At 38.3% G+C, this 26,953-nt stretch overlaps 1 protein-coding gene across 4 annotated transcripts in view; it reads right to left on the bottom strand.

The window, feature by feature from the left end:
* Positions 1-26,953, bottom strand: part of csmd3b (CUB and Sushi multiple domains 3b) — a 684,074-nt gene that overhangs the window by 213,578 nt on the left and 443,543 nt on the right. For all 4 annotated transcript variants that reach the window (XM_057827420.1, XM_057827419.1, XM_057827418.1 and 1 more), the window contains 2 exons: positions 8,516-8,619; positions 8,275-8,387 (listed from right to left, as the gene is read on the bottom strand). In XM_057827420.1, the coding sequence (XP_057683403.1) occupies positions 8,275-8,387; positions 8,516-8,619 (217 nt within the window). The remainder of the gene's footprint in view (positions 1-8,274; positions 8,388-8,515; positions 8,620-26,953) is intronic.

Raw genomic sequence — 26,953 nt, forward strand, 5'->3', positions numbered from 1 at the left:
TCAATAGTTTAGTTATGTGTAAATAAATTGTTACTTTGCGATCAAAAGCTCTATTTGTCTTGTTGTTTATGTTATTTTGTAGAAGGAAAACATTATTCAGATGTTTGGGATGTCACAAAAGCAAGAAATAGCTGTGTTAAAGTCAATGTTTCAAATGTATGCTTTTACAAAATTTCTCTTTTTTTAATCAGAAATTGGAAAGTTGCTCAAATTAAGGTATTTTCTAATGCTGATTTCAGAGATATGAACTTACTTTTTTTTCCTGATGAAAGAGGAGAGTAATCTTTCCTTTGGTGGGTTCCATGTTTACATAGCAACAGAACAGAATTTTCTGTGGGCCTTGCGAAATCAGTCAAAATCCAGTAAAACGTCCGGGAGCTAAGGAGGTTGCACTGGTAAAAATGGCTGGGAGTGAATGAGTTAACAACACTGGTAATAAACATTCATTCACTCTCTATGAATGGCAGCAAATGAGTTAATGGCCCACAGGTCTAGCGTGTTTCTCCATTTTTACTATCTTTATTTGATCTATGAAAAGGTATTTATGACCGGTCTTGAGTAGTACAACATTAAGTGACACTGGCAATTCCTAGTAGTTTATGACCACAAGTCAATAATTCATGCATGTAAAATCATATCCTGTTGCCGCTTTTGTGATGAGGTAAGCATTCGCCCTTCGCAGGTTACCTCGACAGCACAAATGGGAGCCTCATGGACTGTAAACCAAGCAAAATTTATTGTCATGCCACGACTGAATATTTTATAAACTCATATTTCAGTGCCTCACGCGGTCCACAAAGCGTTCTTTTTAAGGTAATCATAATTAGGGACCTTCGCTACTGCACTTTTGGGGGGCCCCTGAAGGACCCAAAAACATTCACACGGGTGATTTAAAAAAAAAAAAAAAATGTGCGTGTTTTACGAGTGACAAGTGGCTTTTAATGAGCTCAACAATGCTCATAAAAGATTTGTTGTCCTCCAAATTATACGCCGAGTGCCAAATTAAATTAGATCCGGTTGGTCTCTCCCAGACTGAACCTCCTCGTTATTAAAAATGATATCGCGGGGCATCGTTTTTATTAGTTGGGACAAACCAGTGTCGACGTTGAGCGACCATATTCTTCCTCAAAGGGAGGGCTTACGGAATCAACTGGGTGGGTCTGTAGAGAGTATTTTGACAAATTCACGTCCAAGAAATTTGATTAAAACGCTTGGTGACTATATTGAATCGTGTCGCAGATGCAAATGTCTCTCTATTGTCATGGCTAATTCTCAAAACGATAATTAGACATGTTTCGCCCACATTCGATGACGTAGACGGAAAACTTTGGAATTTTACGCAGTTGTCACTAGGAGACGTCTAAACCATTTGAACTGGGAGGGTGGCAGCGAATGAACGAACCCTCCCACTTCAAATGGATTAGACGTCTAGCGCCGTCAAGGCCTTGAGACTTTATCTCATGCCCATTAATCATAAAACTAGCAGTATGGGCTGGTGTTGCTTGGGTTTGTGTAACATGAATGCAATACAACCGAATCGCAGATAAAACATACTTTCCTTAGAGAGGCAGCAGTAATGTAGTAATAGTAAAAGGACATCATAAAGGGATTCATGCGTAATAACTTTTCCATCACTGTGTACATTTTGAATATCCAGGTGAAATGAATCCACTGATATTCCGGGAAAATACATGGCGGAAAACACTCAGGTGACTTGAAGTTCCGCTCTGAGACCCCCAATTTGGGCAAAATTCAAAATTGTACTGTACTGTAATGTAATGTAATGTACTGTAATTGTCAACACGGGTAAACCTCAACCATGAGAGACAGAATGTGGAAAAACAAAAAACAGAAAATCTGATTGTTTCAATTTATTTCCAAATTAGAGTGGAAAATAAGTATTTGGTCACCTACAAACAAGCAAGATTTCTGGCTGTCAAAGAGGTCTAACTTCTTCTAACGAGGCTCCACTCGTTACCTGTATTATTGGAACCTGTTTTAACTCATTATCAGTATAAAAGACACCTGTCCACAACTCCGTCAGTCACACTCCAAACTCCACTATGGTCAAGACCAAAGAGCTGTGGAAGGACACCAGAGACAAAATTGTAGACCTGCACCAGGCTGGGAAGACTGAATCTGCAATAGGTAAAACGCTTGGTGTAAAGAAATCAACTGTGGGAGCAATTATTAGAAAACGGAAGACATACTAGACCACTGAGTATCTCCCTCGATCTGGGGCTCCATGCAAGATCTCACCCCATGGCGTCATAATGATAACAAGAACAGTGAGCAAAAATCCCAGAACCACACGGGGGGACCTAGTGAATGACCTACAGAGAGCTGGGACCACAGCAACAAAGGCTACTATTAGTAACACAATGCGCTGTCAGGGACTCAAATCCTGCACTGCCAGACGTGTCCCCCTGCTGAAGCCAGTAAACGTCCAGGCCCGTCTGCTGTTCGCTAGAGAGCATTTGGATGATCCAGAAGAGGACTGGGAGAATGTGTTATGGTCAGATGAACCCAAAATAGAACTTTTTGGTAGAAACACAGGTTCTCGTGTTTGGAGGAGAAAGAATACTGAATTGCATCCGAAGAACACCATACCCACTGTGAAGCATGGGGGTGGAAACTTCATGCTTTGGGGCTGTTTTTCTGCAAAGGGACCAGGACGATTGATCTGTGGAAAGGAAAGAATGAATGGGGCCATGTATCGAGAGATTTTGAGCGAAAATCTCATTTAGTCAGCAAGGGCATTGAAGATGAGACGTGACAGCGTGACAACGATCCCAAACACACGGCCAGGGCAACAAAGGAGTGGCTTCGTAAGAAGCATTTCAAGGTCCTGGAGTGGCCTAGCCAGTGTCCAGATCTCAATCCCATAGAAAATATGTGGAGGGAATTGAAAGTCTGCGTTGCCCAACGACAGCCCCAAAACATTACTGCTCTCTCTAGAGAAGATCTGCATGGAGGAATGGGCCAAAACACCAGCAAAAGTGTGTGAAAAGCTTGTGAAGAGAACAGAAAACATTTGGACTCCGTTATTGCCAACAAAGGGTACATAACAAAGTATTGAGATGAACTTTTGGTATTGACCAAATACTTATTTTCCACCTAGATTTGCAAATAAATTATTGAAAAATCAAACAATGTGATTTTCTGGGTTTGTTTTCCACATTCTGTCTCTCATGGTTGAGGTTTACCGATGTTGACAATTACAGGCCTCTCTAATATTTTCAAGTGGGATACTTGCACAATTAGTGGTTGACTAAATGCTTATTTGCACCACTGTAATTAGCCAACAATAGCATCACTACTTTCAAAAGTAGCATAGATGTGTAATAATGAATTTCTTGTCTTCTGTCTGCTTCCTTCCTTTATGTCCCCCCATAACCTCTTCCTGTTTTCTGCTTTCTCCTAATAAATGAAGTAGGGATGGAACGAAAGCTAAATTCTTGGCTGAAGCCGAAAACTAAATATTGGAAACATTTGGCCGAAAAAACGAAAACCGAAAGCTGAAGCTCAAGAATTTTGTTTGAAAGGTGCAGATAAAACCCCTCGGAAGGGTGCGCTTCACAACATTAGTTGGACATTAGAGCACAGGTCTTCTCGCATTTTTGTGTCACGAAGAGTGAGATGGGTGAGAGGCACCATCGATCTCGTGAGAGAGGACTTTGCCTCACTTTTCTTTTTTCCTTTGCATTATGTTCTATAATCTACTTCACACCTACAGAACTTCACAGTTATTAAGGGTTAGGTTAGGTTAGGTGAGCTGAGGAAATGTGTTTGGCTGTTGTTTTATTCTGGTTTTACCCCGATTATAATTTTTAATGTGACATATCAGTGTTTCTTGGAAGTAGCACTACAACTATTAATCGATTAACTCGAGTAATTCAATTAGAAATAAGCTTCAAATCAGATTTTGCTGCTTCGAGAATTTGTTTAAATAATGTGGCAGTTGTTCTGTCTGTTTGCATTTAGTTATATTGATTTGTGTGGCTACACTGCCATCTATTGGCACAGTGAATATGACATAACTAATCTGATATCAGCAGCTGGATCCAGCTGCTCCCTGTCAAGACCAACAACAGGTTGTAAGTTTTTGTTTGCGCTAATATGATTGTTTATGCATTCGTAATTTAGTTTTGAAGTATATTTATCAGTTGTTTTTTTTGTGGCAATATGCGTATGTGTTTGAAGGATTTGTTAAAAGCATTGAAAAAACAAAAAACAAAAACTTGAGCATTTTTAGCATTTAAGCTAGCAGACATTTGCGATGCAAGTTAGCCAATTGTTCTTTTATGGTACTTCGTTCCTCATTAATGATTTTTTTACATCGTTTAGGCTACGCTCAATTATTTTAATTTAGTTTTAAATGCATTTATTGATCTTGTGAAATGAAAGTGCAATTCTGGAAAAAAAAAACACTTGTGAATTTTATTTTGTATTCACATTTAATGCACTTTTGAAAGTTCGATCTTAGCAAGCCTTTGTTTTACATCTCCTAAAATTTACTCCGCAACGCATTACATGTTCCTAATTCGATTACTCGATTATTCGAAATAACTAATTGATAGATTAATCGATTACTTAATGAATCAATATCTGCAGCCCAACAGATTTGGACATTTACATGGAAAACCGTCTCTAGAATTCTTAGGATACAAGAGTACTTCAAGAACCAAGTCATAGAGGTAACACCGTATTCCGGAAAATTAGTTTTCTTTTTTTTTTTCCCTTTAAATTCAGCGTCAAGTTGTGGAGTACCCAAAGCCACAATGTATAATCACAGGACATTTGAATTTGTACTTGAAACCTAAGGTTGAAAGCCAACTTTGACATTGCAGTCGCATTGACCAATAGTTGGCGCTGTCGCCTCTTCAATTAGGTTGCATTTTCTATGCTGATGCTATGCTTTTGGAGTTTTTAATGAATTTCATTCATCCATTCATTCATCTTCCATGCCGCTTTTCCTGACTAAATGGAGGTCTACAGAGATGAAACCTATTTTAGAACACTCCAAGAAACAAAGTAAAACTGTAAAATTTCGTCAAAATCTGCCCAGCCGTTTCGGAGTCCATAAGGAACTAACACACACACACAGACAAAGTTCCATTTACATGCAAGTTTAGATGTAAACCATTTTCATATAAACAATCTTCCAAACACAAAACCTCCCTTGAAGGCAAGGGAAGTAAACTACACGTTAATGCTTGATGTACTCTTCTATTCAAGTGCACTCGCACGCTTTTGTTTTGTTTCGTCTTTTGTTCTGTCGTCCAGCAAATGACCTCTTTCAGTTCTCTTTTATGTTCCGTTCTTTTGTTTTATTCTTGCTTTCCTGTGTTTCTCTTTCACTATCTGTCTGATTTTGACGCTTTTTTCCTCTCCTTGTCTCCTTTCATCTATTATTCACGCTAAGTTCACCCACCTGGCAACACTTGGACTGTGCTGCCAGCTGCAAGGCACATGCACACAAATGCGCGCTCACATGCCCCCTGCTATAGATTTGAAGCAGCACAGCAACATTATTGACATAAAGTACGCATTAAAGATTCAGTGAGTTTGTGCCCGCACTATGAATATATATACCCATTCGTCATTCGAGCTGCACGGTCCATACGTAGCACTTGAAATATGGATCTGTCTTACAATTTATATTTTGTTCTCTAGCGACATTACATTAGCAGCATGAATCCACCAGCGAGACATATAATTTGCATTTTTGGATTTCGGCTGTGTTAATAGCACCCAAAAACGTAGAATTGTCGTCAAATAAAGCCATCAAATCTTATACTGGGCTTGAGAAGATATTACTCTTTGAAGTGGTTAATATGTAATATATTAGAGAGATAAAAACATGACTACACTGTAATTCTTGGGGATGTTCCCGCCATTTCTACATTTTAATTCTGTCTCATCTGAGATTTCATTTTACACGTTTTTCATCTACTTTTTTACAGCTTTTAATATGTAATGTGTTTTTATTAGTGCCAGAGATGTGAAGGTGACCATCATTTGAAAAGCCTTCTTCATTTTGGAATATAATCGTCATATTTTTGGCTATATTTATGTCGTAGTTCATGCTTGAAAACTCACGAAATCTGGAAAGTTTTAAGAACTAGCTCCTAACACCAGTTTCACTTGTACACATAAAAATTGGTTGATATATCTTTAAATTCTTTAAAAGCAAATTTGTCTGTGCGTTTGTGTTTTATGGATGTCGAAACAGCTGGGTGAATTTTGACCAAATTTTACACAGTTGTACTTTATGTGTCTGTGAGTGTTCTTAGAGGGGTTTGATCTCTGTAGCCCTTCAAAAAACTCAAAAAATTAGCATAGAAATGCCAATTTTCACTTTTTCACCCGAGCTACGCCGGGCCATACCGCTCGATAAATCCATCCAGGGTACATAAAAATCCTAATCTGATTCGAGGTTTCTTATGTGTCGATTTAACAAACCCTGGACCCAGTCAAGTTTGGACACAAATTGTATAACCCCATGTGTAAGTCTTACCTCATGATGTACTTAAAGTATTGTTGTATTTGTAGAATGATTGCAGTGGATTGTCAAATAAAACATGCTGCCTTCAATCATTCAACACTTCCTCGTTTACTTCATTTGCACACTTTCATGTACAACACAACGACAGACATTAATATAGCGCCACGTCTGGTTGGGTGTATATTGCACTATGCAACGAGTATAAAAGTACAGTGATCCCTCATTTTGCACGGTTAATGGGGACTAGAACCCACTATGATGTGTGAAAAGCCGTGAAGTAGCAAACAAAATTTTTAAAAAATTGTGTGTTCAATGTATTTCTTCTTCTAGCACTGGAAAGAGATACATATGAGACATGTATTTCATACTTTTTTTTTTTTTTTTAACAAAGTATAAAAGAAAAAAAAATGTATATATATTTTTTAAATTGTTTTCAAGCATTTCAAATTGAATAATTTTGATAAGTTTTAAACATGTTATTGTTCCACCAAACTATTTTTAAGTAAGAATAAAATAGAAAAATGCTTGCCTTTATTAAATGCTTCTTTTTCTGAGTCCACTCAAATCCGCTCAAGCTGCCCACTTACATACAATGAGTTGCCAAAGCAACTGTTTAACAAGTTAAACGATGATTGACGCATGTGGCGCTTTGACACAAAACAAATCCGCCACGTTAGAACCGATTCGTTGCCATTTGTAATGGTACCCGCTTCAAGGCATCTGTGGCAAGAATAACCTTAGACGGTCATTTGCTTTGCATATTATTTAAAAAATAATAATACATTAAAATAGGTGAGGGCAATTTTATTTTTCAAATGAATTTTGTCTTTGTTTGAATTTTTTTTTTTTTTTTTTGATTGAAGCAACTTTTTTGGGGATTGACTGATTTAGACACAAATGTCCTACCCATAATATGGCCGAAGCACGAAAAGGATTGGTAAAATCAAAGAAAAGTTTTTTAATGAAAAATTAAGTGTTCAAATGCAAATATTGGAGTCTGAAATATTTTTTCGCATTCAAAAACTTTTTTTCTATGATTGAAGTTCCTCATATTTTGATTGAAGTGATTTTTCTTTTGAAAATATATATTTTTTGTTTGAAGCAACGTATTTTTGATTGAATAGACACAAATATCCTTGCCAAAATGTGACCCAAAATGCAAAACAATATGACTTCAATCAGAAAAGTTGCTTCAATCAAAAAAAAAAAAAAAATACTTCAATCAAAAGAAAAAAAATTCAAATTGTAAAAATAGCTTTCAAATTCATTTTTTTGAGTTTCAATTTTATTTTTGCATTCAAACATTTTTATTGAAGTGACTTTTTGAGTGAAAATATATATTTTGATTTAAGCAAAGTTTTGTTTTTTTTTGGGATCAAAATATGAAGATACAAATCTACCTCCATATGGCTCCGCAATACAATACAATTTTTGACTGGGGTAACTACATTGGCACGACACCGGCGGGCGTACAATATTCAATGGATAACAATCTTGGCGAAATGTACAGCTGTCTTAAGCAGCCTGATTTAGAATTCCCCTCAAGAATGATGGGAAACAAAAAAAAAAAACCCCGCTAATTTTCAAATTATTATAAAAAGTCTTGTAAGTTTTTTTGACACAACACTGCGTTTTGGGGTCATCAACATGTTGTGCCCCCCCTTCCCCAAAAGTCAAACACTGCCTATGCCTACTGCTAGTAGTACATACGCTAGGTGTAAAACACACACAAAAAAATCATATTTCGTAAGACTTTTGCATTTTACCTTTGTAGTTGATCTTAAAACCAATGGATCCAACACTCTCATCAGATTGCAAGTGGAGCCACATCTGGTGGGTCATGCTGACAATCAGGTCGGGGACAAAGCTGCCAGACAGACTGCGACAAAGACATTACATTTCAATCTAATTTGAAATATAAGGCTCATCTTCATAACTGTAATGAGATGATTATCGCTGTCCATAATACGTTTTTTTCCCGGCGGGAAATAAAGCGCTAGTACTTACACCTGCAAGATGGTGGTTGGATCACCCACTTCTCCTCCATCTCCGATGGTCAGCGTGTCATAAGCGATCTCCAAATCAAACTCCTCAAAGTTAATCTGAATGACCTGCAGCGGACAGGAAACAATATAAAGTTTGTAACTCAGAAATACAGTGGTACCTCGACATACGATCGCTTCGACACGCGACCTTTTCGACATCCGACGACATGCTAGAAATACGACGATTTATGACTGCGCCGCAGTTACTTTATTTTCCCGCAAGACCTTCGCATGGCGGATTTTCTTGTGAGAGAAATCAACATGGGTTCCGAGAAGGTTAGTGCAGGTGGTGAAAGAAGTAAAAATGTGACGCTTACCATTTAAATGAAGATGGAAATAATAGAAAAATATGAGCGTGGGTTGCGCGTCCGTAAATTGGCTCGACAATATGCCCGTAGTAGGTCTGCGATCTTGACTGTCCTCCTCCGACCTTCGTTCGCTAGTCTTTATAAGTCAAGGTGACAATTATTGTTGTGGTAACATCACCAAAGAAATCGTCATCTTCGTCACGGTTTTAATCATTTATTTCAGAACTTGTGCAACACAACACGCCTACTGTCCTCCGCAGTTGACCCCAACAACATAAGATCATTAAAGCGGAAGTTCAGAATTTTTTACTTTAGGCTAAATCTTTGAGTTAGCGGGTGTTTAATTAGTTGGTGGAGTTGATTTCAACAAATTCGTGCGAGTTAATGATGCCTACTTAGTATGCCAATTAAAAAAACGAGACAGATCTACAAACAGATCCAACATAGTCAAATAAATTCAAAATGCATGTCATTGTTCCAAAACACCCATGCGGCCAAAACAATGTTACAAAAAAACTGCCGTAATTCATTTCATTCCGCAGGACTTTTTTTTTTTTTAAATGTTTAATACGACCACAATAGAGACGAGTGCTTCCGCCACTCGTGCTCACGCTGCATTCGAGGAAGTTGGGAAGTCTGACTTATGCCGCTCAGAGAGTACAAGTTGCGACCTCAAAGCGTTCCAAGCGAATGTAAACAGCAAAGATCGTGACAAGTTGTTTTTTTATTTTGGCTATCAAAAGACGTTTTCACCTCCAGCAAACCTGCCTTCTCATAAGAGATCAAATAGTGGAGGAGTTCCAATGATATTTTTCCAAATCGGAAGTTGGAAACTCGAATGTAGTATCAGTCTGCTGAGTTAACAGACTGCCGGCAACATGGGAAAATGTGCATTTAGAGGCTGTGGAAACAGACAGAGGAAATGGGCAAAGAAAACTTCCACAAATTCCCTATGAATAACGAGGAACAATATAAACTGGTTACTTGCTGCTGGCTACGACATAAAAAAATCTGCAGTGAAAAAAACCGATGTGATATCATTCTGCCCTGCTCCTCTGCAGAGCTACTGGATTACAAATGTTCATACTTGAATCATTGACATGCAATGGTAAGTTTTAATAACTTTCTCCTGAAAACATAGCCGACACTATTGACTGCATGCGTCATCGATGATTTTCATGTGTGCATATGTTGTTTTTTTATTGCCATGCTAAGTCGGCCCAATTGACTCGTGCTAGCTTAGCCACTCCGGAGCACTGAAACTTACAAATAACTAACAAACTACACGAAATTTGTTGAAATCAACTCCACCGAAATATTAAACCCTCGCTAACTTGAAGATTAAGCGTGATGTCAAAAATTCTGAACTTCCCTTATAAAAGAGAAAGTAAAACTGCACCTATCTCACTGTCACATCAGCCACGCGGTGCGTTCAGGTACAACACACAAAACAAATCCGCCACGTTAGAACCGATTCGTTGCCATTTGTAATGGTACCTGCAGTATTTATTAAGGATTTTGCGTAGGTTTTCGGACGAATTAATGGAACGAATGTATTCTTATGGGAAAATTCTGCTTGACATACGACCATTTCGACTTACAAACAAGGTCCTGGAACAAATTAATTTTGCATGTAGAGGTACCACTGTATCTTAAATCAGAGCACTTGGAAGTAACGGTACTACTGTAATCAGATTACTGCTGCAACGATTAATCGATTAACTCGAGTATTCGATTAAAAAAAAAAGATTCGAAATAAATTTTGCTGCCTCGAGTATTCATTTAATTAAAGTGGCGTTGTAATGTTTTTTTTTTTTTTTGAAAGTGTTTGCATTTAGTTTTATTGATTTGGGTAGATACAATGCCCACTAGTCTGCCTCATTTTACCTGGCCAAATCCAGCTGCTCCCTGTTAAGACCAACATAAGCTAGGTTTCGTTTCAGTTAATGTTTTTTTTTTAGCATTCGTAATTTAGTTTAAAGGTATTTTAATTTTTGTGGGAATATGTGTCTGAACCATTTGTTAAGAGCATAGTTAAAAAACAAAACAAACAAAACAAAAAAAAAAAATTTGCATTTTATAGCATTTTGCTTTTGCTATGTAAGTTAGCCAATTGTTCTTTTGTTGTACATAGATCCTTAGTTCTTTTTTCACATCGTTTGAGCCTCAGGTATTTTAATTTTTTTTATGTTCATCGATTAATTGACTACTAAAACAATCGATAGCTGCAGCCCTAAATCAGATAAAATTTAAAATCAAATAATGTGGCATAAATTTGACTGATGTACAGTGTATCACAAAAGTGAGTACACCCCTCGCATTTCTGCAGATATTTAAGTATATCTTTTCATGGGACAACACTGACAAAATGACACTTTGACAGAATGAAAAGTAGTCTGTGTGCAGCTTATATAATAGAGTTCATTTATTTCCCCTCAAAATAACTCAAAATACAGCCATTAATATCTAAAGCCCTGGCAACAAAAGTCAGTACACCACATGGGAACTACATACATCCCTAAATGTCCAAATTGAGTACTGCTTGTCATTTTACCTCCAAAATGTCATGTGACTCGTTACAGGAGTACTGTCAGCATTGCTGCAGAGATTGAAGAGGTGGGGGGTCAGCCTGTTTGTGCTCAGATCATACGCCGTACTCTACATCAAATTACTGTGCATGGCTGTCACCCCAGGAGGAAGCCTCTTCTGAAGACGGTACACATGAAAGCCCGCATAAAGTTTGCTGAAGACATGTTAACAAAGCACATGGATTACTGGAACCTATGGTCTGATGAGAAAAAGATTAATTTGTTTGGTTCTGATGGTCTCAAGCATGTATGGCGGCGACCAGGTGAGGAGTACAAAAATAAATGTGTCATGCCTACAGTCAAGCATGGTGGTGGGAAGGACCCCCCCACCTCTTCAATCTCTGCAGCAATGCTGACAGCACTCCTGTAATGAGTCACATGACATTTTGGAGGGAAAATGACAAACAGTACTCAATTTGGACATTTGGGGATGTAGGTAGTTCCCATACGGTGTACTCACTTTTTTTGCCAGGGGTTTAGATATTAATGGCTGTATTTTGAATTATTTTGAGGGGAAAATAAATTAATTCTATTACATAAGCTGCACACAGACTACTTTTCATTGTGTCTAAGTCCCATTTTGTCAGTGTTGTCCCATGAAAAGATAAATGATCCTCTAACTTAAATACATGTAGGCTCTAATAAACCACAATTGTTCTCTTGTACTAAAATATGTTATTAGAAACATAAAATGTTATATCAATGGCAATATTTTATAATATTTAGTCCATATTTTGACCGTTAGTTGGCGCCATGGTTTGCGGGCTCGAAGTGATGACGTCATTGGGATCTTTCCAAATGTGTAGCGTGTTCAACAATTGCTTATTGCTGCCTAAACTCGCGAGGTAAAATGCCACGATGTGCTGCTTTTGGATGCAATTTCCAGCCAAATGGAAACAAGGGGAGTGAATTGAGTGGTCAAGGTGGAATTATTATTTTTAGTGAATAAATGTGCATAAGTGGAAGCTTCTCCCCCTTTTTGGTGCCTGTATGCACATATCCTACCCACCACGCGTTACAACTGGCGCCCAAACATTTTTCCTGGATCCTCAGTCAAGTAAGGGATCCGTCTATTTTCTGGATCCAACGGTCTCACCGCGTCTGCAATATTGGTTTCTGATCTGTCCATTTTTTTGATTCGTCGGTCCCACAGCGGCTTTTCGGATCAGTCTATTTTGTGGAATCGACGGCCTGATTGCGGCTGCGACATTGCGACGGGATCTGTCTAATTCCTGGATCTTCGAGTGAGTAAAAAACGCGGGTTTGGATTACTATTGCTATCTTTCTTGTTGACTATTCTTCGTGGGAGTTTTCCCCAAATCATACTAAATAATTAAAGCACTATGGCATGCTACAGTGACGACAGTGACTCTGACGTGGACCTTACAACAATGTTGGAGTTCATCAGGGAACGCGTGTTTGCGTACTGCTGAGCTCCCGAGTGAAGAGTGGTCAAGGTGGAAATATTTTTTGTGAATAAATGTGCATAAGTGGAAGCTTCTCCCCTTTTTGGTACTTTTACACGTATCCTAGCTACCACGCGTTACAATGTACAAGACATGGATTACACAAGGTGTGCTCTTTGGCCTGTACTGTATGTAAAGCACACGACAGCTCTGGATGCTAACAATCTACATAATTATACTGGGATAAGTTTGAAAACACAATATGCTTACATTGAATATCTGCTAATAAAACCGGAGTTCCAAACAGCATACACTCTCGCTCCCAACCGGAGTTCCGAACAGCACTCTCTCGCATCACCAGTTTTGCCCAACTTTTGTCTTATCAGGTATTTGCTGCACACATTTTTCCCTGAAGCTCGTCTTGTGAACGGCCGACAGTGCTGTCCTGCTCTTCACTTTTCAGATCTGGTTCAAATAGGAAGGGTAGAACTGACGATATGTTGGGAAAGCAAACGAGTGACACGCTGTAATTTCGGCAACGGGACCAGTGACGTCACGCACTGCGACGTAACAACAATGGCGACCTATCACTTAAAATAATTTTACAAACTTTATTAAAACTAAAACATTAAGAGGGGTTTTAATATCATTTTTTTATAACTCATACTAACATTTATCTTTTAAGAATTACTTGTCTTAAAAATAGAGGATCCTTTTAAATATTTACATAAATGCAAGGGGTGTACTCACTTTTGTGGACATCTACAGTGTATCACTAGTTCTGTTCAGGGCAGAATATCATTGAATGCAAAAGGAAAAGAAAAAAAAAACTCAAAATAAAGTCTCCCAGGGATTAGCCTGCACCAAAGATTTGATGAATGCATCAAGGTGAGGAGAAGCACAGAGCTCAACTACTCTGATGGGGAATTATTCAACCAACACTTTCTGTTTCATGTGAGACCAGAGAGAGACAAGAAGAGGAAACACGAGAAGGAGAAAGATGACGGTCACTAGGGGCGTAGAAGGGGAGGAGGGGCGGTCTAATAATGAGCACATCTTTGATGCTTGCCGAGAAGTGTGTAAGAATATTTCAAACTTGAGTTCACCCTCGGGGAGAGATTGAGAGCTCGCTTGCTCCTTCTTTCTATCTCTCTCTTCTTCTTGGCTGCTGGAGGGAAAATTTTCCAGATTTCCAGATTCAATATCCCGCTTGTGGACTTCACAAGCATCTCCCGGTCTTAAATCTGCCGTTAAAAGAGCAGAGATATTGACGTGACCTCAATGCCAACGTACAGTCCAGCTTTAGCGTCGGCTATGCTAATTTGCCTTGTTAATAGTATTGATCGGCTTTTCTCCAGCCAGTGTTTTTTTCGAGGGGGGGGGGGGGGGGTTCTGGCATAGCTTCCAGCAATTAGTCTAGTGTTTTATTTCAACATGAAACAAAGCAGACAGACCGTCAACCTGGATCTCGAGCCTCTTTTCACACAGGTTGTCGAAAAACAGTAGTCATACATACAGTAGACTGCTGTCCAAAAGTATTGGCACACCTGCAATTCTATAAGATAATGCTTAATTTCTCCCAGAAAATGATTCCAATCACAAATGCTTTGGTGGTAATATCTTCATTTATTTTGCTGGCAAGAAAAAATACACGAAAGAGAATGGGAAAAAAAAACAATCACTATCATTTTACACAAAACTCCAAAAATGAGCCGAACAAAAGTATTGGCACCCTTTGAAAAATCATGTGATGCTACTCTGTGTAATTAATAGCACCTGTTACTTACCTGTGGCACATAACAGGAGGTGGAAATAACAAAATCAGACTTGCAGCCAGTTAAAAGGGATTAAAGTTGACTCAACCTCTGTCCTGTGTCCTTGTGTGTACCACATTGAGAAGTGAGAAAATAAATAAAACCAAAGAACTGTCTGAGGACTTGAGAAGCAAAATTGTGAGGAAGCATGTGCAATCTCAAGGCTACAAGTCCATCTCCAAAGACCTGAATGTTCCTGTGTCTACCGTGCGCAGTGTCATCAATAAGTAGGGATGGGAATTGAGAACTGGTTCCTATAGAGTAGCCATGTTCAAAGTCCGGCCCGGGGGCCAAATGCGGCCCGTGGTGAAATTTCATCTGGCCCCCAGCATCTGTCATAAAATAAATAAGATCTGGCCTGCACACAGACTTAATAAATTGGTCAGCAGTACCTGCTACCAGCATATGAAGTAGTTTACACACTAAATCAGACATGTCCAAAGTCCGGCCCGGGGGCCAAATGCGGCCCGTGGTCAAATTTCATCTGGCCCCCAGCCTCTGTCATAAAATCAATAACGACTGGCCTGCACACAGACTTAATAAATTGGTCAACAGTACTGCTACCAGCATATGAGGTAGCTTACATACTAAATGCTGCTGCTCATTTACCCACTAAAAAGCAACATTACTCTAAGCAACATTACCCCGTGTGACCTTTTGCTCCCAATTTTCTAAAATGGCGACAATCAACAAAAAAAAGAAAGTTGACTGTGACGGCCGACGCTCCAAGGATATGTGGAAATTGGACAATTTCTTCACCAAAATATGCAACAACTGTGTCTGCCTCATTTGCAAAGAGAGAGTCGCTGTTTTAAAGAGTTCAATGTATGTCGATTTTACCAAACAAGACACGCTGACATGTACGACAAGATTACAGGGAAGATACGTAGCAAGAAATTGAAGCAACTTGAAGCTAGTTTAATGTTACAGCAGCAGTGTTTCCCAAGAGCTCGAGAGTCGAAGCTTAGCCACAAAGGCTAGTTGCGAGATTGTTGAAGTTATTAATTAAAAAAAAAAAAATAAAGCAAATGTGACACACATAATGGCTCGCTAAAATTTGCTTAAATATATTGTTCAACATAAAGGACGTCAGCCAAGGTCGGCCCCCCACATCTTTACCACACCAAATCTGGCCCCCTTTGCAAAAAGTTTGGACACCCCTGCTATAGAAAATCAATTCCGTGCGTTTCAATTCCATGGAATCGTTTGGCAATTTATTGAACAATTCTGTTTTACTTGCTCGATTCAGCAAGTAAAACTGCGTGATTATGCACTGATTTTCACAGTCCACGTCATTTTTCATGAGACTACTTAAAGAAATGGTGATTTTTCCAAGAAAGTCTATTAATGGGTCTATCGTATTCCTCGTCGCATACTCAATTAGAAAACTATAACATATATGCATCTAAAATAATCCTAAACGATCTTATTTGCAATTTTAATACTCATTTTGGTCAGAAGTCCAACAATTAGTGGTTTTTTCAGAATAATTTCAATTTGGTGTGTCGTAGGGCCTATGTGACTATTGATTTCACACAAAAGTATATATCTCCGCATCCAATGGTGGTATTTTTGTGTTGCTACATTCCAAATTACTTCCCATAATACACCTGACGACTACACTCAATCAGCGTATTTTCGCCCGAAAACGCATCAACATAGAGTTTACAGGAAAAAAAAACGAGGCCTTCAAAGAAAAGAACACTTTCCCCACAGTCAAACATTGCGGAGGTTCCCTGATGTATTGGGTTGCTTTGCTGTCTCTGGCACTGGACTGCTTGACCGTGTGCATGGCATTACGAAGTCTGAAGAGTGTCAACAAATTTTGCAGCATAATGTAGGGCCCAGTGTGAGAAAGCTGGGTCTCTCTCAAAAGTCACAGGTCTTCTAGCTGGACAATGACCCAAAACACACAGCACTAGAAAATGGATTAAGAGAGAGCACAAAAGGCTTCCAAATTGGCCAGCAATGCAGTTTGGAGAAGGCACCCTTCAAATCTCAGAGACCTGGAGCTGTTGGCCAAAGACGAATGGTCTAAAATTCCAGCAGAGCATTGTAAGAAACTCATTGTCAAAAGAGAGGGGTCACGTGACCAAGATGGACGCTTAACAGAGAGGCTCCGTCACACCTCCAACATTACTAACAAAAACCCTTTTTAAACTGCCATCATTTTTTGAAACTGATACGCGCAAAGGTTATGTCGCAAAAACCAGCTTTGAAAGAGTGTGAAATCTTCACCCGGAGTCGAAAGATCACCCCGGCTACTCTCCCGACGAGTAGCGATAGCATGGCTAAAGCTAACACAGCCATGCCGGAAGCTACAAACAACACGGAGATATCGACCAGTATGGACGCGATTTTGTTTGAACTCCGGTCCATGCGGGGTGAATTTGGAGGAAGACTTGATGGAATTGATCAAGGGTTGACCAAAATAACAACTGCACTCACTGCTCTGGAAAGTAAGCTGACGGCTACTAAACAGGAAGTCGCCGCTAATGCGAGCCGCATTGAACAAGCAGAGGTACGCATTGCCACGAGTGAATCCGCACAAGAGGAGATGGATAAACAATTGAAACAAGCTTTTAAGCGAATTGTGCATCTGGAAGAAAAAACAGAGGACCTCGAGAACCGGGGAAGAAGAAAAAACCTTCGTATCTTTGGACTACGGGAAGGATCCGAAGCAGGTCGGCCACTAATTGATTTCATCGCCGAAATGCTGCCTAAATGGCTAAACCTTCCAACTCAAAAGACGTTCACACTCGACCGGGTTCATCGTACACTTGCGGCAGTGAGACCAGGCCAAAATAGAGCTGTTCTTGTCCGCTTCTTGAAATTCCAAGACAAAGAGCTCGTATTTCGTGAGGCGAGAAAGCTCAAAATCACGCACGAAGGACAACAACTGACCTTCTCCCAGGACTTCTGCGCCGAGACTGTCCGTTTCAGGAAAGGATTTCAACCAGTTATCCAAAAGCTTATTGAGATTGAAGTATTTCGTGGATTTAGATACAACCCATGCCAGCTCAGAGTTGTCCATCATGGAAAGCTCCGGTTTTTCTCTACACCACAGGAAGCCGAGGAATTTTACAAACAATTTCTTTTGACAAGAGAGGATGGATCTTCGTGAAGACTGAGAAGATGGATGCGTGTGATTGTTGAGTCGAACCAACGCATTCAAATGAATGCACATAACAGGTGACTCTAAATTTGGCAGTATAGACTTGCTCTGTATACACCTTTCTCTTTTCTTCTTCTAAGCAGTTATGTTTGAGAGATTTTTCTATTTTCTTTACCAACAAGGGTTGAAATGCATAAAAATTAGGAGGCTGTACGGAAGCCATTTTGTTGTAACCTGGAGAGGGCCACGTTGATTAGCTGCTCCCCAGTTTTGTGGATCAGCATCCCTATACTTTATTATCTCACTTTGGGTGGGCTTTGTATTCCACTGGATGGAATGCAGGGGTTGGGCAAGGGATTGTTTCTTTTTTGTTATATGTTAAGTTGGTGTGAGAGTGTGGATGAATGTGTAAACTTGCAAAAAAAAAAAAAAATCCCTATATTATTTCTTCTTCTATGTAAATTAAACATTTTATGGACAGAATAAGCCAAGAAAATAATTTCAATGTAATAATAACTAGTTGGAATGTCAGGGGCATAAGAAAATTTACAAAATTAAAGAAAATATTGAACAGAATAAAAGACATTAAATCAAAAATGGTTTTTATACAAGAGTCTCATTTAACAACATCAGATATTCAAATGTTAACAAAAAGATGGCCAGGTCAGGTGTTTCATGCTCCCTTTACTAGTCAAGCTAGAGGGGTAATCACCTTGATTCATAAATCAATACCATTTCAAAAATCTAAACTTATTGTTGATCCAGGGGGAAGATACATTATTGTTCAAGGGACAATCAATTCACAAAAAATAAATCTTGTCAATCTATATGGCCCTAATGAAGATTCCCCATCTTTCTTTGATAAGCTTTTTCTGACAGTTTCTGCTCTTGATGGAAAATATATTGTGGGGGGAGATTTTAACTGCACTCTCAACCCAGTACTAGACCGGTCCACTGAAAATGATCACACACATATAAAATCTAGAAAGTTATTACAAAATTATATGCATGACCTTGCATTACAAGACATATGGAGGGCTAAAAACACAACTATCAGACAATATTCATGTTTTTCAAGTAGCTTTAAAAGTCATTCGCGTATCGATTATTTTTTAATATCTAATACACTACAAAAAAATGTGGAAGAATGTTGGTATAATAGTATTGTGATAAGTGATCATGCACCTGTATCAATAAAAATACAACTGGGCAATACCGACACAAAGTCAAATAGGTGGAGATTTCAAACCTATTTATTAAAAGATAAATCGTTTATCAAGAATATTGAAAAATCCATTGAAACCTACTTTGAACATAATAAAGAAGAAACTTCTGCTAATATTAGATGGGAAGCTTTTAAAGCATACATTAGAGGGGAGATCATTAGCTATACGAGCTCTCTTAATAAAAAAATAAACCAACAGATGAGATCTTTAGAAAACGAAATAAAGACATTGGAAACTGAACTATACAAAAGTAATGACCGCACTAAATTACACAGTTTAACTATTTTAAGAGCCAAATATGACAAAATCTCAACAGATAAAGTGGCAAAACAACTAATGTGGACAAAACAAGCATTTTATGATCAAGGTGAAAAAGCAGGCAAACTGTTAGCCTGGAGAATTAAAAAACAACAAGCTGATAGAGCCATACTAAGTATAAAATCAGAAAACAACCACATTACAAATGATCCCTTTGAAATAAACGAAAAATTTAGAGAATTCCTCAAGAAACTATATACATCAGAATGCATGGCAAATGATGGTCTTCAAAATACATTCCTTGATAAATTACAATTTCAACCATTATCGGAGGATGACAAAAAAAATACTTGACAGCCCACTGTCAAGAAATGAAATTTTGGAAGCTATTGGTAATCTGAACAGTGGGAGAACACCAGGGCCAGACGGAATACCGATAGAGTTCTATAAAACATTTAAAAATAAGTTGACCCAGCCACTGCTGGACATGTACAACGAATCATTCAGAACAGGGACTCTTCCAGATACATTGAGATTAGCCACAATTACATTGATTTTAAAACCAAACAAGCCACAAATGGAATGTGCCTCATATAGAGGAATTAGTTTAATGGGATGTGATATGAAGATATTATGTAAAGTATTTGCTAGAAGATTAGAAAAATATATTCCAAAATTGATATTGGATGACCAACAAGGCTTTGTTCAAAAACGACAAAGCTATCATAATATTAGGCGAGTGCTGAACATAATGCATGAGAAACAAAACGCTAAGGATACAGCAATGTTAGCAGTGGATGCATGTCAAGCATTTGATAGGATAGAGTGGAATTATCTTCTAAAACTTCTTCCAAGATACGGACTAGGGGAAAAAATCGTAAAATGGATCAAGTTACTATATACAAACCCTGCTGCTCAAGTCCTAACTAACACCAATATATCGAAACCATTCATTTTGCAACGTTCAACTAGACAAGGCTGCCCTCTGTCCCCTATTTTGTTTATTCTGGCGATGGAACCATTGGCTATGGCAGTAAGAACACATCCTGGAATATCAGGTATCGCTCTAGGAGGAATAAATCATGTAATATCTCTATTCGCAGATGACATAATATTTTTTCTGTCTGAATTGAAAAATACTATCCCAACCCTGGTTAATTTATTGGAGGACTTTGGTACCTTTACAGGATACAGAATCAATAATAATAAATCAATGCTCATGTTCCTGAACGAAGAAGACCAAAGAAACCCCCCAATAAATACCCAATTTACAATTGCAACAAATGGCTTTAAATATCTGGGTATTAGGATTACTCCAAACTTGAACAAACTTATCGAGTCAAATTATCACCCTCTGGTGGATGAAACTACCGAAATGTTAAATCGCTGGTCAACTTTACCCATCTCTATGGTGGGACGGATTAATACAATAAAGATGTCAATACTACCCAAATTTTTATATTATTTCCAAACAATTCCTTTGTCATTACCACAGAGCTTCTTCGACAATATGAATAAGATATTTAGAAATTTTATCTGGGATAAGAGAAAAGCAAGACTTCGACTCAAATTACTTTACTTACCTTATGAAAGAGGAGGCCTGCAACTCCCAAACCTTAGATGGTACTATATGGCTGCTCAATTAACATCAGCTACCCACTACTTTAACACAGACTCTCCCCCCTCATGGGTAAAGATTGAACAGCAATCAATATCAACAAACATACCAATCCACAGTTATCTTTATTCTGCAAACCTGAAAAAACTAAAAAAAGACACAAAAAATCCCTTTCTAAATAATACGATAGTTAACTGGCACAAGGCGCACAATCTCGTTGATAGCCCTATAACAATATCTTGTTTCTCTCCTTTGCAGAATAATGATAATTTTCCACCCGGGAGAATGGATGGAGGCTTTAAATTATGGAAAATTAAGGGTATTGAAACAGTTGGAGACTTATATGAAAATGGAATATTGCTTACATTTAGTTCTCTATGTGAAAAATATCAAATCCCCTCAAGACATTTTTTCAAATATTTGCAAGTAAGAAATTTCATTTACACAAACTTCGGAGATGCCACACATTCTCCCAATCTATCACCGATCGAGGAAATAACACACAAGCAACCAAAAAATGGTCTATTGTCAAAGATCTATAATTTACTTATTATTAACTGTAAAGAGTCATCAGTTGACAAATTGAATGCTTGGAGAAATGACCTGAAAGAAAATATTGCTGAGAGTGATTGGAATGAAGCCTGTTTGAGAGCTCAAAAAAATACAATAAATACTAGGTTAAAACTGATTCAATACAAATGGTTAACAAGAATGTACATAACTCCTGAAATACTACACCACATGTCTGGTAACATTCCCGATACATGCTCTAAATGTAACGACTGTAAAGGTACGCTCTTACACTGTGTGTGGGAATGTTCTAAAATTCAGAACTTTTGGAAAGATATCACTAAGTGTTTATCAGTTGTATTTAAATGTAATGTACCTACTTCGGCCAAACTTTGTGTTTTGGGGATTTATCCAACGGATGTATTAATAACCCAAAACCTGAGAAAATTGTTAGACTTTGGGTTACTGCATGCACGAAGAGTGGTTGCCCTAAACTGGAAGAACATGGAACCTCCCTCGCTAAAACAATGGATTAAGGAACTTTCGGAAAACATAGGAATGGAAAGACTGACCTACATCGCTCAAGGAAAACAAAAAGAATTTGAAAAACTATGGGACATATACATGTACATTGTATTAACAGTCTGAGATCTTAGAATGTAATTACGTCTTCTATATACAGATATATTTTTCATTTTGTCTTTGCAAGCTGTGTGAATGTGTGTGTGAATGTGTATTATTTTTCTCTTTATTTTATTTTTATTTATTTAATTGGGTTGTAATATATGACCTCCTCGTGGTCATCTTGTTTTGAATTCTCAGTTCTTGTCCTTTTTTTTTTTTTTTGAAAAATAATAAAAATATGGGGGAAAAAAAAAGAAACTCATTGATGGATACCGGAAGCGGTTGTTCGCAGTTATTTTGTCTAAAGGTTGTGCTACCAAGTATTAGGCTGAGGGTGCCAATACTTTAATACCAGCTTATTTTTTTGGAGTTCTGTGTGAAATGATAATGATTAGTTTTTTGTTTTTTTTTTTTCATTCTCTTTTGTGTTTTTTAATTGCAAGCAAAATAAATGAAGATATCACTACCAAAACATTTGTAATTGCAATCACTTTCTGGGTGAAATTGAGCATTATCTGACAGAATTGCAGGGGTGCCAATACTTTCGGTCAGCAGCATAGGCGGAGTTTGACTTTTGGGGCAGGGGGGCACAACATATTGATGACCCCGAAACGCAGTGTCAGCAATAAAATTAACTTTTAAGAATATTTATAATAATAAGTTGACAATGAGTGTTTTTTGTTTCCCATCATTCTTGAGGGGAATTCTAAATCAGGCTGCTTAGGCATTACTTTTCGCCAAAATCGTCATCCATTGAATATGGTACGCCTGCCGGTGTCGTGCCAATGTAGTTACCCCAGTGAAAAATTGTGTCCCCTGGGCAGAGCCATACATTTGTGTCTTTATTATTCAATCAAAAAAAAGTTGCTTCAATAAAAAAAGTCGCTTCAATTAAAAAAAAAAAAAAAAAGTGAATGCAAAAATAAATTTGAAACAAAAAAAAAAAAATGCATGTGAAAGCATTTTTTTTTTTTTTTTTTGTGATTGAAGCAATTTTTTTGATTGAAATAATGTTGATTTGTGTTTGGGCCACATTTTGGCCAAGACATAATTTATTATTACTTTATTATTCAATCAAAAAAATAAGTTGCTTCAAAAAATAGATATTTTCAATCACTTCAATCAAAAAAAGAAAACAATTCAACCATAGAAAACATTTTTGAATGCGAAAAAAATATTTGAGATTTAAAAATTTGCAATTGAACACTTAATTTTTCATTGAAAAATCCCCCAGAAAGGTTGCTTCTATTAAAATATATATATATATATATATATATATATATATATATATATATATATATACATTTTCAATCAAAGAAAAAAAATCATTTAAAAAATAAAATTGCCCTCTCCTATTTTTTTTTTTTTTTTTTTTTTTTTTGGGGGGGGGGGTATATGCGAAGCAAATGACCATCTAAGGTGCTAGTCACATGATCTGTTCGAAAAATAATTTTGACCCATCATAAAAATATTTTAGCTCATTTCATTCAGTTTTGTTGCAGTTTTATTGCTTTACAACTTTAATATATATAGGAAAGTCAATTTCATGCAATGACACTTTTCGGCCACCTGGGGGGGGCTGGTCCCCCTGGCTCCCCCTTAAAATCCGCTTATGGTCAGCAATATAATTAATTATCTTAAATAGATGGTATATAGTTGTACTAAGGCAACATATGCCTGAGTCCAAGACTGTTGAAATTAAAGATGCAAATCCTAGTAAAGTGGCGTCCTTTACTAGATGTTGGTGTGATGGACGTGCAGCCATAAAGCCATTTTATGCAACTACCCATGAGGCCACATCAGCACAGTTCACACAGCATTAAACACGGCGAGAACATAACCGCGGTGTGCCGAGACGGCGGGCAGCTTGCGAAGGGGGGTTCATAATATCCTGCGAGAAATATGTAGCTCAGACGTATTGTAATTCTTTTCGCTATAGCGGATGTGTGTACATTCCTCCAGCCTTCTAATTGGTCAGTGGCCATGCGAGAACCTGTCTCTCGCCACGCCGTCCGTCAAACGCCACTGCTGTAACCGTTCTAATTGGTCACCGCGCTCCCGTTTCTCGCCAATCCGTCTGCGGCCACTGGCCAATGAGCCGGTAGAATTGGATTTCTGCATGATGAACCGGCGTCTGCGATCGTGGAGGCAAAAAAAAATAAGATGGGGATGGCTCGGGTGGTAGAATTGGTGATTTAAAGCAGGTTAGGAAAGAGATCGAGTGAATTAATTATCTAATGTGCAACCTAAATATCAGTCAAAATGTTGTAAAATGTTTTCCAACTCATTCACAAGCGATAGAAGTTGTCTGCTGCCAATATTTTTCGATAGTCTTTATTCGTCTCCTACTGTAGTAACTGTGAAGCAAAGTACTACACGTGCCATATGTCATGGTCTTCCTTTTTTTGTCTCATTATCTGAGGCTATGTTCATCCTGCAGGTCTTGAAGCAAGACTTGGTCACTTTTATTATTATTATTTTTGGTTGGTTTTGGCGACGCTGGCGAACTAATGCGGTAGTGTTTTGCCTATAGGAAGACTGTTTCCCATGAGGACTGGCGCACACCCGCGCAGTGTCGTAAAATCACTAATCAATCAAAAATCAATCTCCCAGTAACTGCAGATGGATTAAACAACATTTCTGTTTTCAGCGGCTGTGTGAAGGATGAATAGTAATAAGGTAATGAATCCAGTTATGGCTAAACAATAGCATATGACTGTTAAGGTGTCGGCACACTATCGTCAAGTGTGCCGCGAGAAATTATCCAATATCGCATTTGTACTTTTATTTTTTTTTTACGTCGTTGAGTGGAGTTGCAGATAGAAGGAAGGAGGTAGAAAGTTGCGGTCGTGTGCAGATGAGCGAGGTATAATTGCTCATGTCGTGTTCAAGAACTGCTCGGATTTCTAGCCATCAGCTACCTTGCTGTCCACGACAATGTGGACCCTAGCACGTCGACTGTACTCGTCAAGAGTCAACATTCACTAGAATGTCCTTTCCATTTTATCCATTTGTGACGGCAGTTAATCCTCCCCTGTGTTTTATTCTAAAACATTGTCAAGGGCAGCAAGGTGGCTGACGGTTTCAAATCTGAGCAGTTCTTGAACGCGACACGAGAAGCTATCCTAAAAGTCATCCCAAAACGAAACACCTGTCGCTTTAAAACTGGTCGATGGACTATTTTGTTCGCCTTTGTGGAAAAAAAAAGAGAAACAGGCAACTTTTTAGAGAAAACCTGCAAAGGTAAATGAGAACGCCCCCAAAGCCAGTTACCTTGTTGCTGAAGCTGTTGTTAAATCCAAACTCCCACACTGAGGCAGAGACCTTAATACTACCTGCCTGCAAAGCTATTGTCAGCGAGCTGCTCGGCCCTGATGCTGTTAAAGACATTGCTAAAATCCCCCTGTCTGATAATTGCTGATTGATAATGAGCTTTTCAAGCCTAACTACTATAAAAAAATAAAAACAGAGACAGAGCTGTTGATGAAGATTCCTGCCAGGATTTCAGCTTTGGGTTCATTTAAACAGGCTCAAGTTTCACACTGAGTAAGTATAAATATTGAGACAAATAAATAGACTGTACCGAAAGTAATTTTGGAACGTTTTTGGTTTGTGGTGTGCCGCGCGATTTTTTCCAATGTAAAAACGTGCCGTGACTCAGAAAAGGTTGAAAAACACCGACTTAAACTACAGTGGGGCAAATAAGTATTGAGTCAACCACCAATTGTGCAAGTTCTCCTACTTGAAAAGATTAGAGAGGCCTGTATTTGTCAACATGGGTAAACCTCAACCATGAGAGACAGAATGTGGGGGAAAAAAACAGAAAATCACATTTTCTGATTTTTAAAGAATTTATTTGCAAATCATGATGGAAAATAAGTGTTTGGTCACCTACAAAAAAGCAAGATTTCTGGCTGTCAAAGAGGTCTAACTTCTTTTAACGAGGTCTAACGAGGCTCCACTCTTTACCTGTATTGATGGCACCTGTTTTAACTCATTATCTGTATAAAAGACACCTGTCCACAGCCTCAGTCAGTCCCACACTCCAAACTCCACTATGGCCAAGACCAAAGAGCTGTCGAAGGACACTAGAGACAAAATTGTAGACCTGCACCAGGCTGGGAAAACTGAATCTGCAATAGGTAAAACACTTGGTGTAAAGCAGATGTCCAAAGTCCGGCCCGTGGGGCCAAATGCGGCCCGTGGTCAAAATTCATCAGGCCCCCAGCACCTGTCAAAAAATCAATAACGTCTTGCCCGCACACAGACTTAATAAATTGGTCAGCAGTACTGCTACCAGCATATGAACTAGCTTACACACTAAATTTACCCACTAAAAAGCAGCAGCACTCTAAGCAACATTATCCTGTGTGACCCTTTACTTCCAATTTTCTAAAATGACGACAATCAACAACAACAAAAAAGTTGACTGCGACGGCCGACGCTTAAAGGATAGGTGGAAATTGGACTATTTCTTCGCTGAAATACGCAACAACTGTGTCTGCCTCATTTGCAGAGACAGTCACTGTTTTTAAAGAGTTCAATGTGAGGCGATATTACCAAACCAGACTCACTGACATGTACGACAAATTTACAGGGAAGATACGCAGCGAAGTGAATTGAAGCAACTTGAAGCTAGTTTAATTTCACAGCAGCAATATTTCGCAAGAGCCTGAGAGTCGAAAGTGAACGCAACAAAGGCTAGTTGCGAGATTAATGAAATTATTATTTAAAAAAATAATAAAGCAAATGTGACACACAGAATGGCTTGCTAAAATTTGCTTGAATATATTGTTCTACGTAAAGGACATCAGCCAAGGTCAGCCCCACCACATTTTTACCACACCAAATCTGGCCCCCTTTGCAAAACGTTTGGACACCCCTGGTGTAAAGAAATCAACTGTGGGAACAATTATTAGAAAATGAAAGACAT

This window comes from Corythoichthys intestinalis, chromosome 22 (genome assembly GCF_030265065.1).
Source record: "Corythoichthys intestinalis isolate RoL2023-P3 chromosome 22, ASM3026506v1, whole genome shotgun sequence".
NCBI lineage: Eukaryota > Metazoa > Chordata > Actinopteri > Syngnathiformes > Syngnathidae > Corythoichthys > Corythoichthys intestinalis.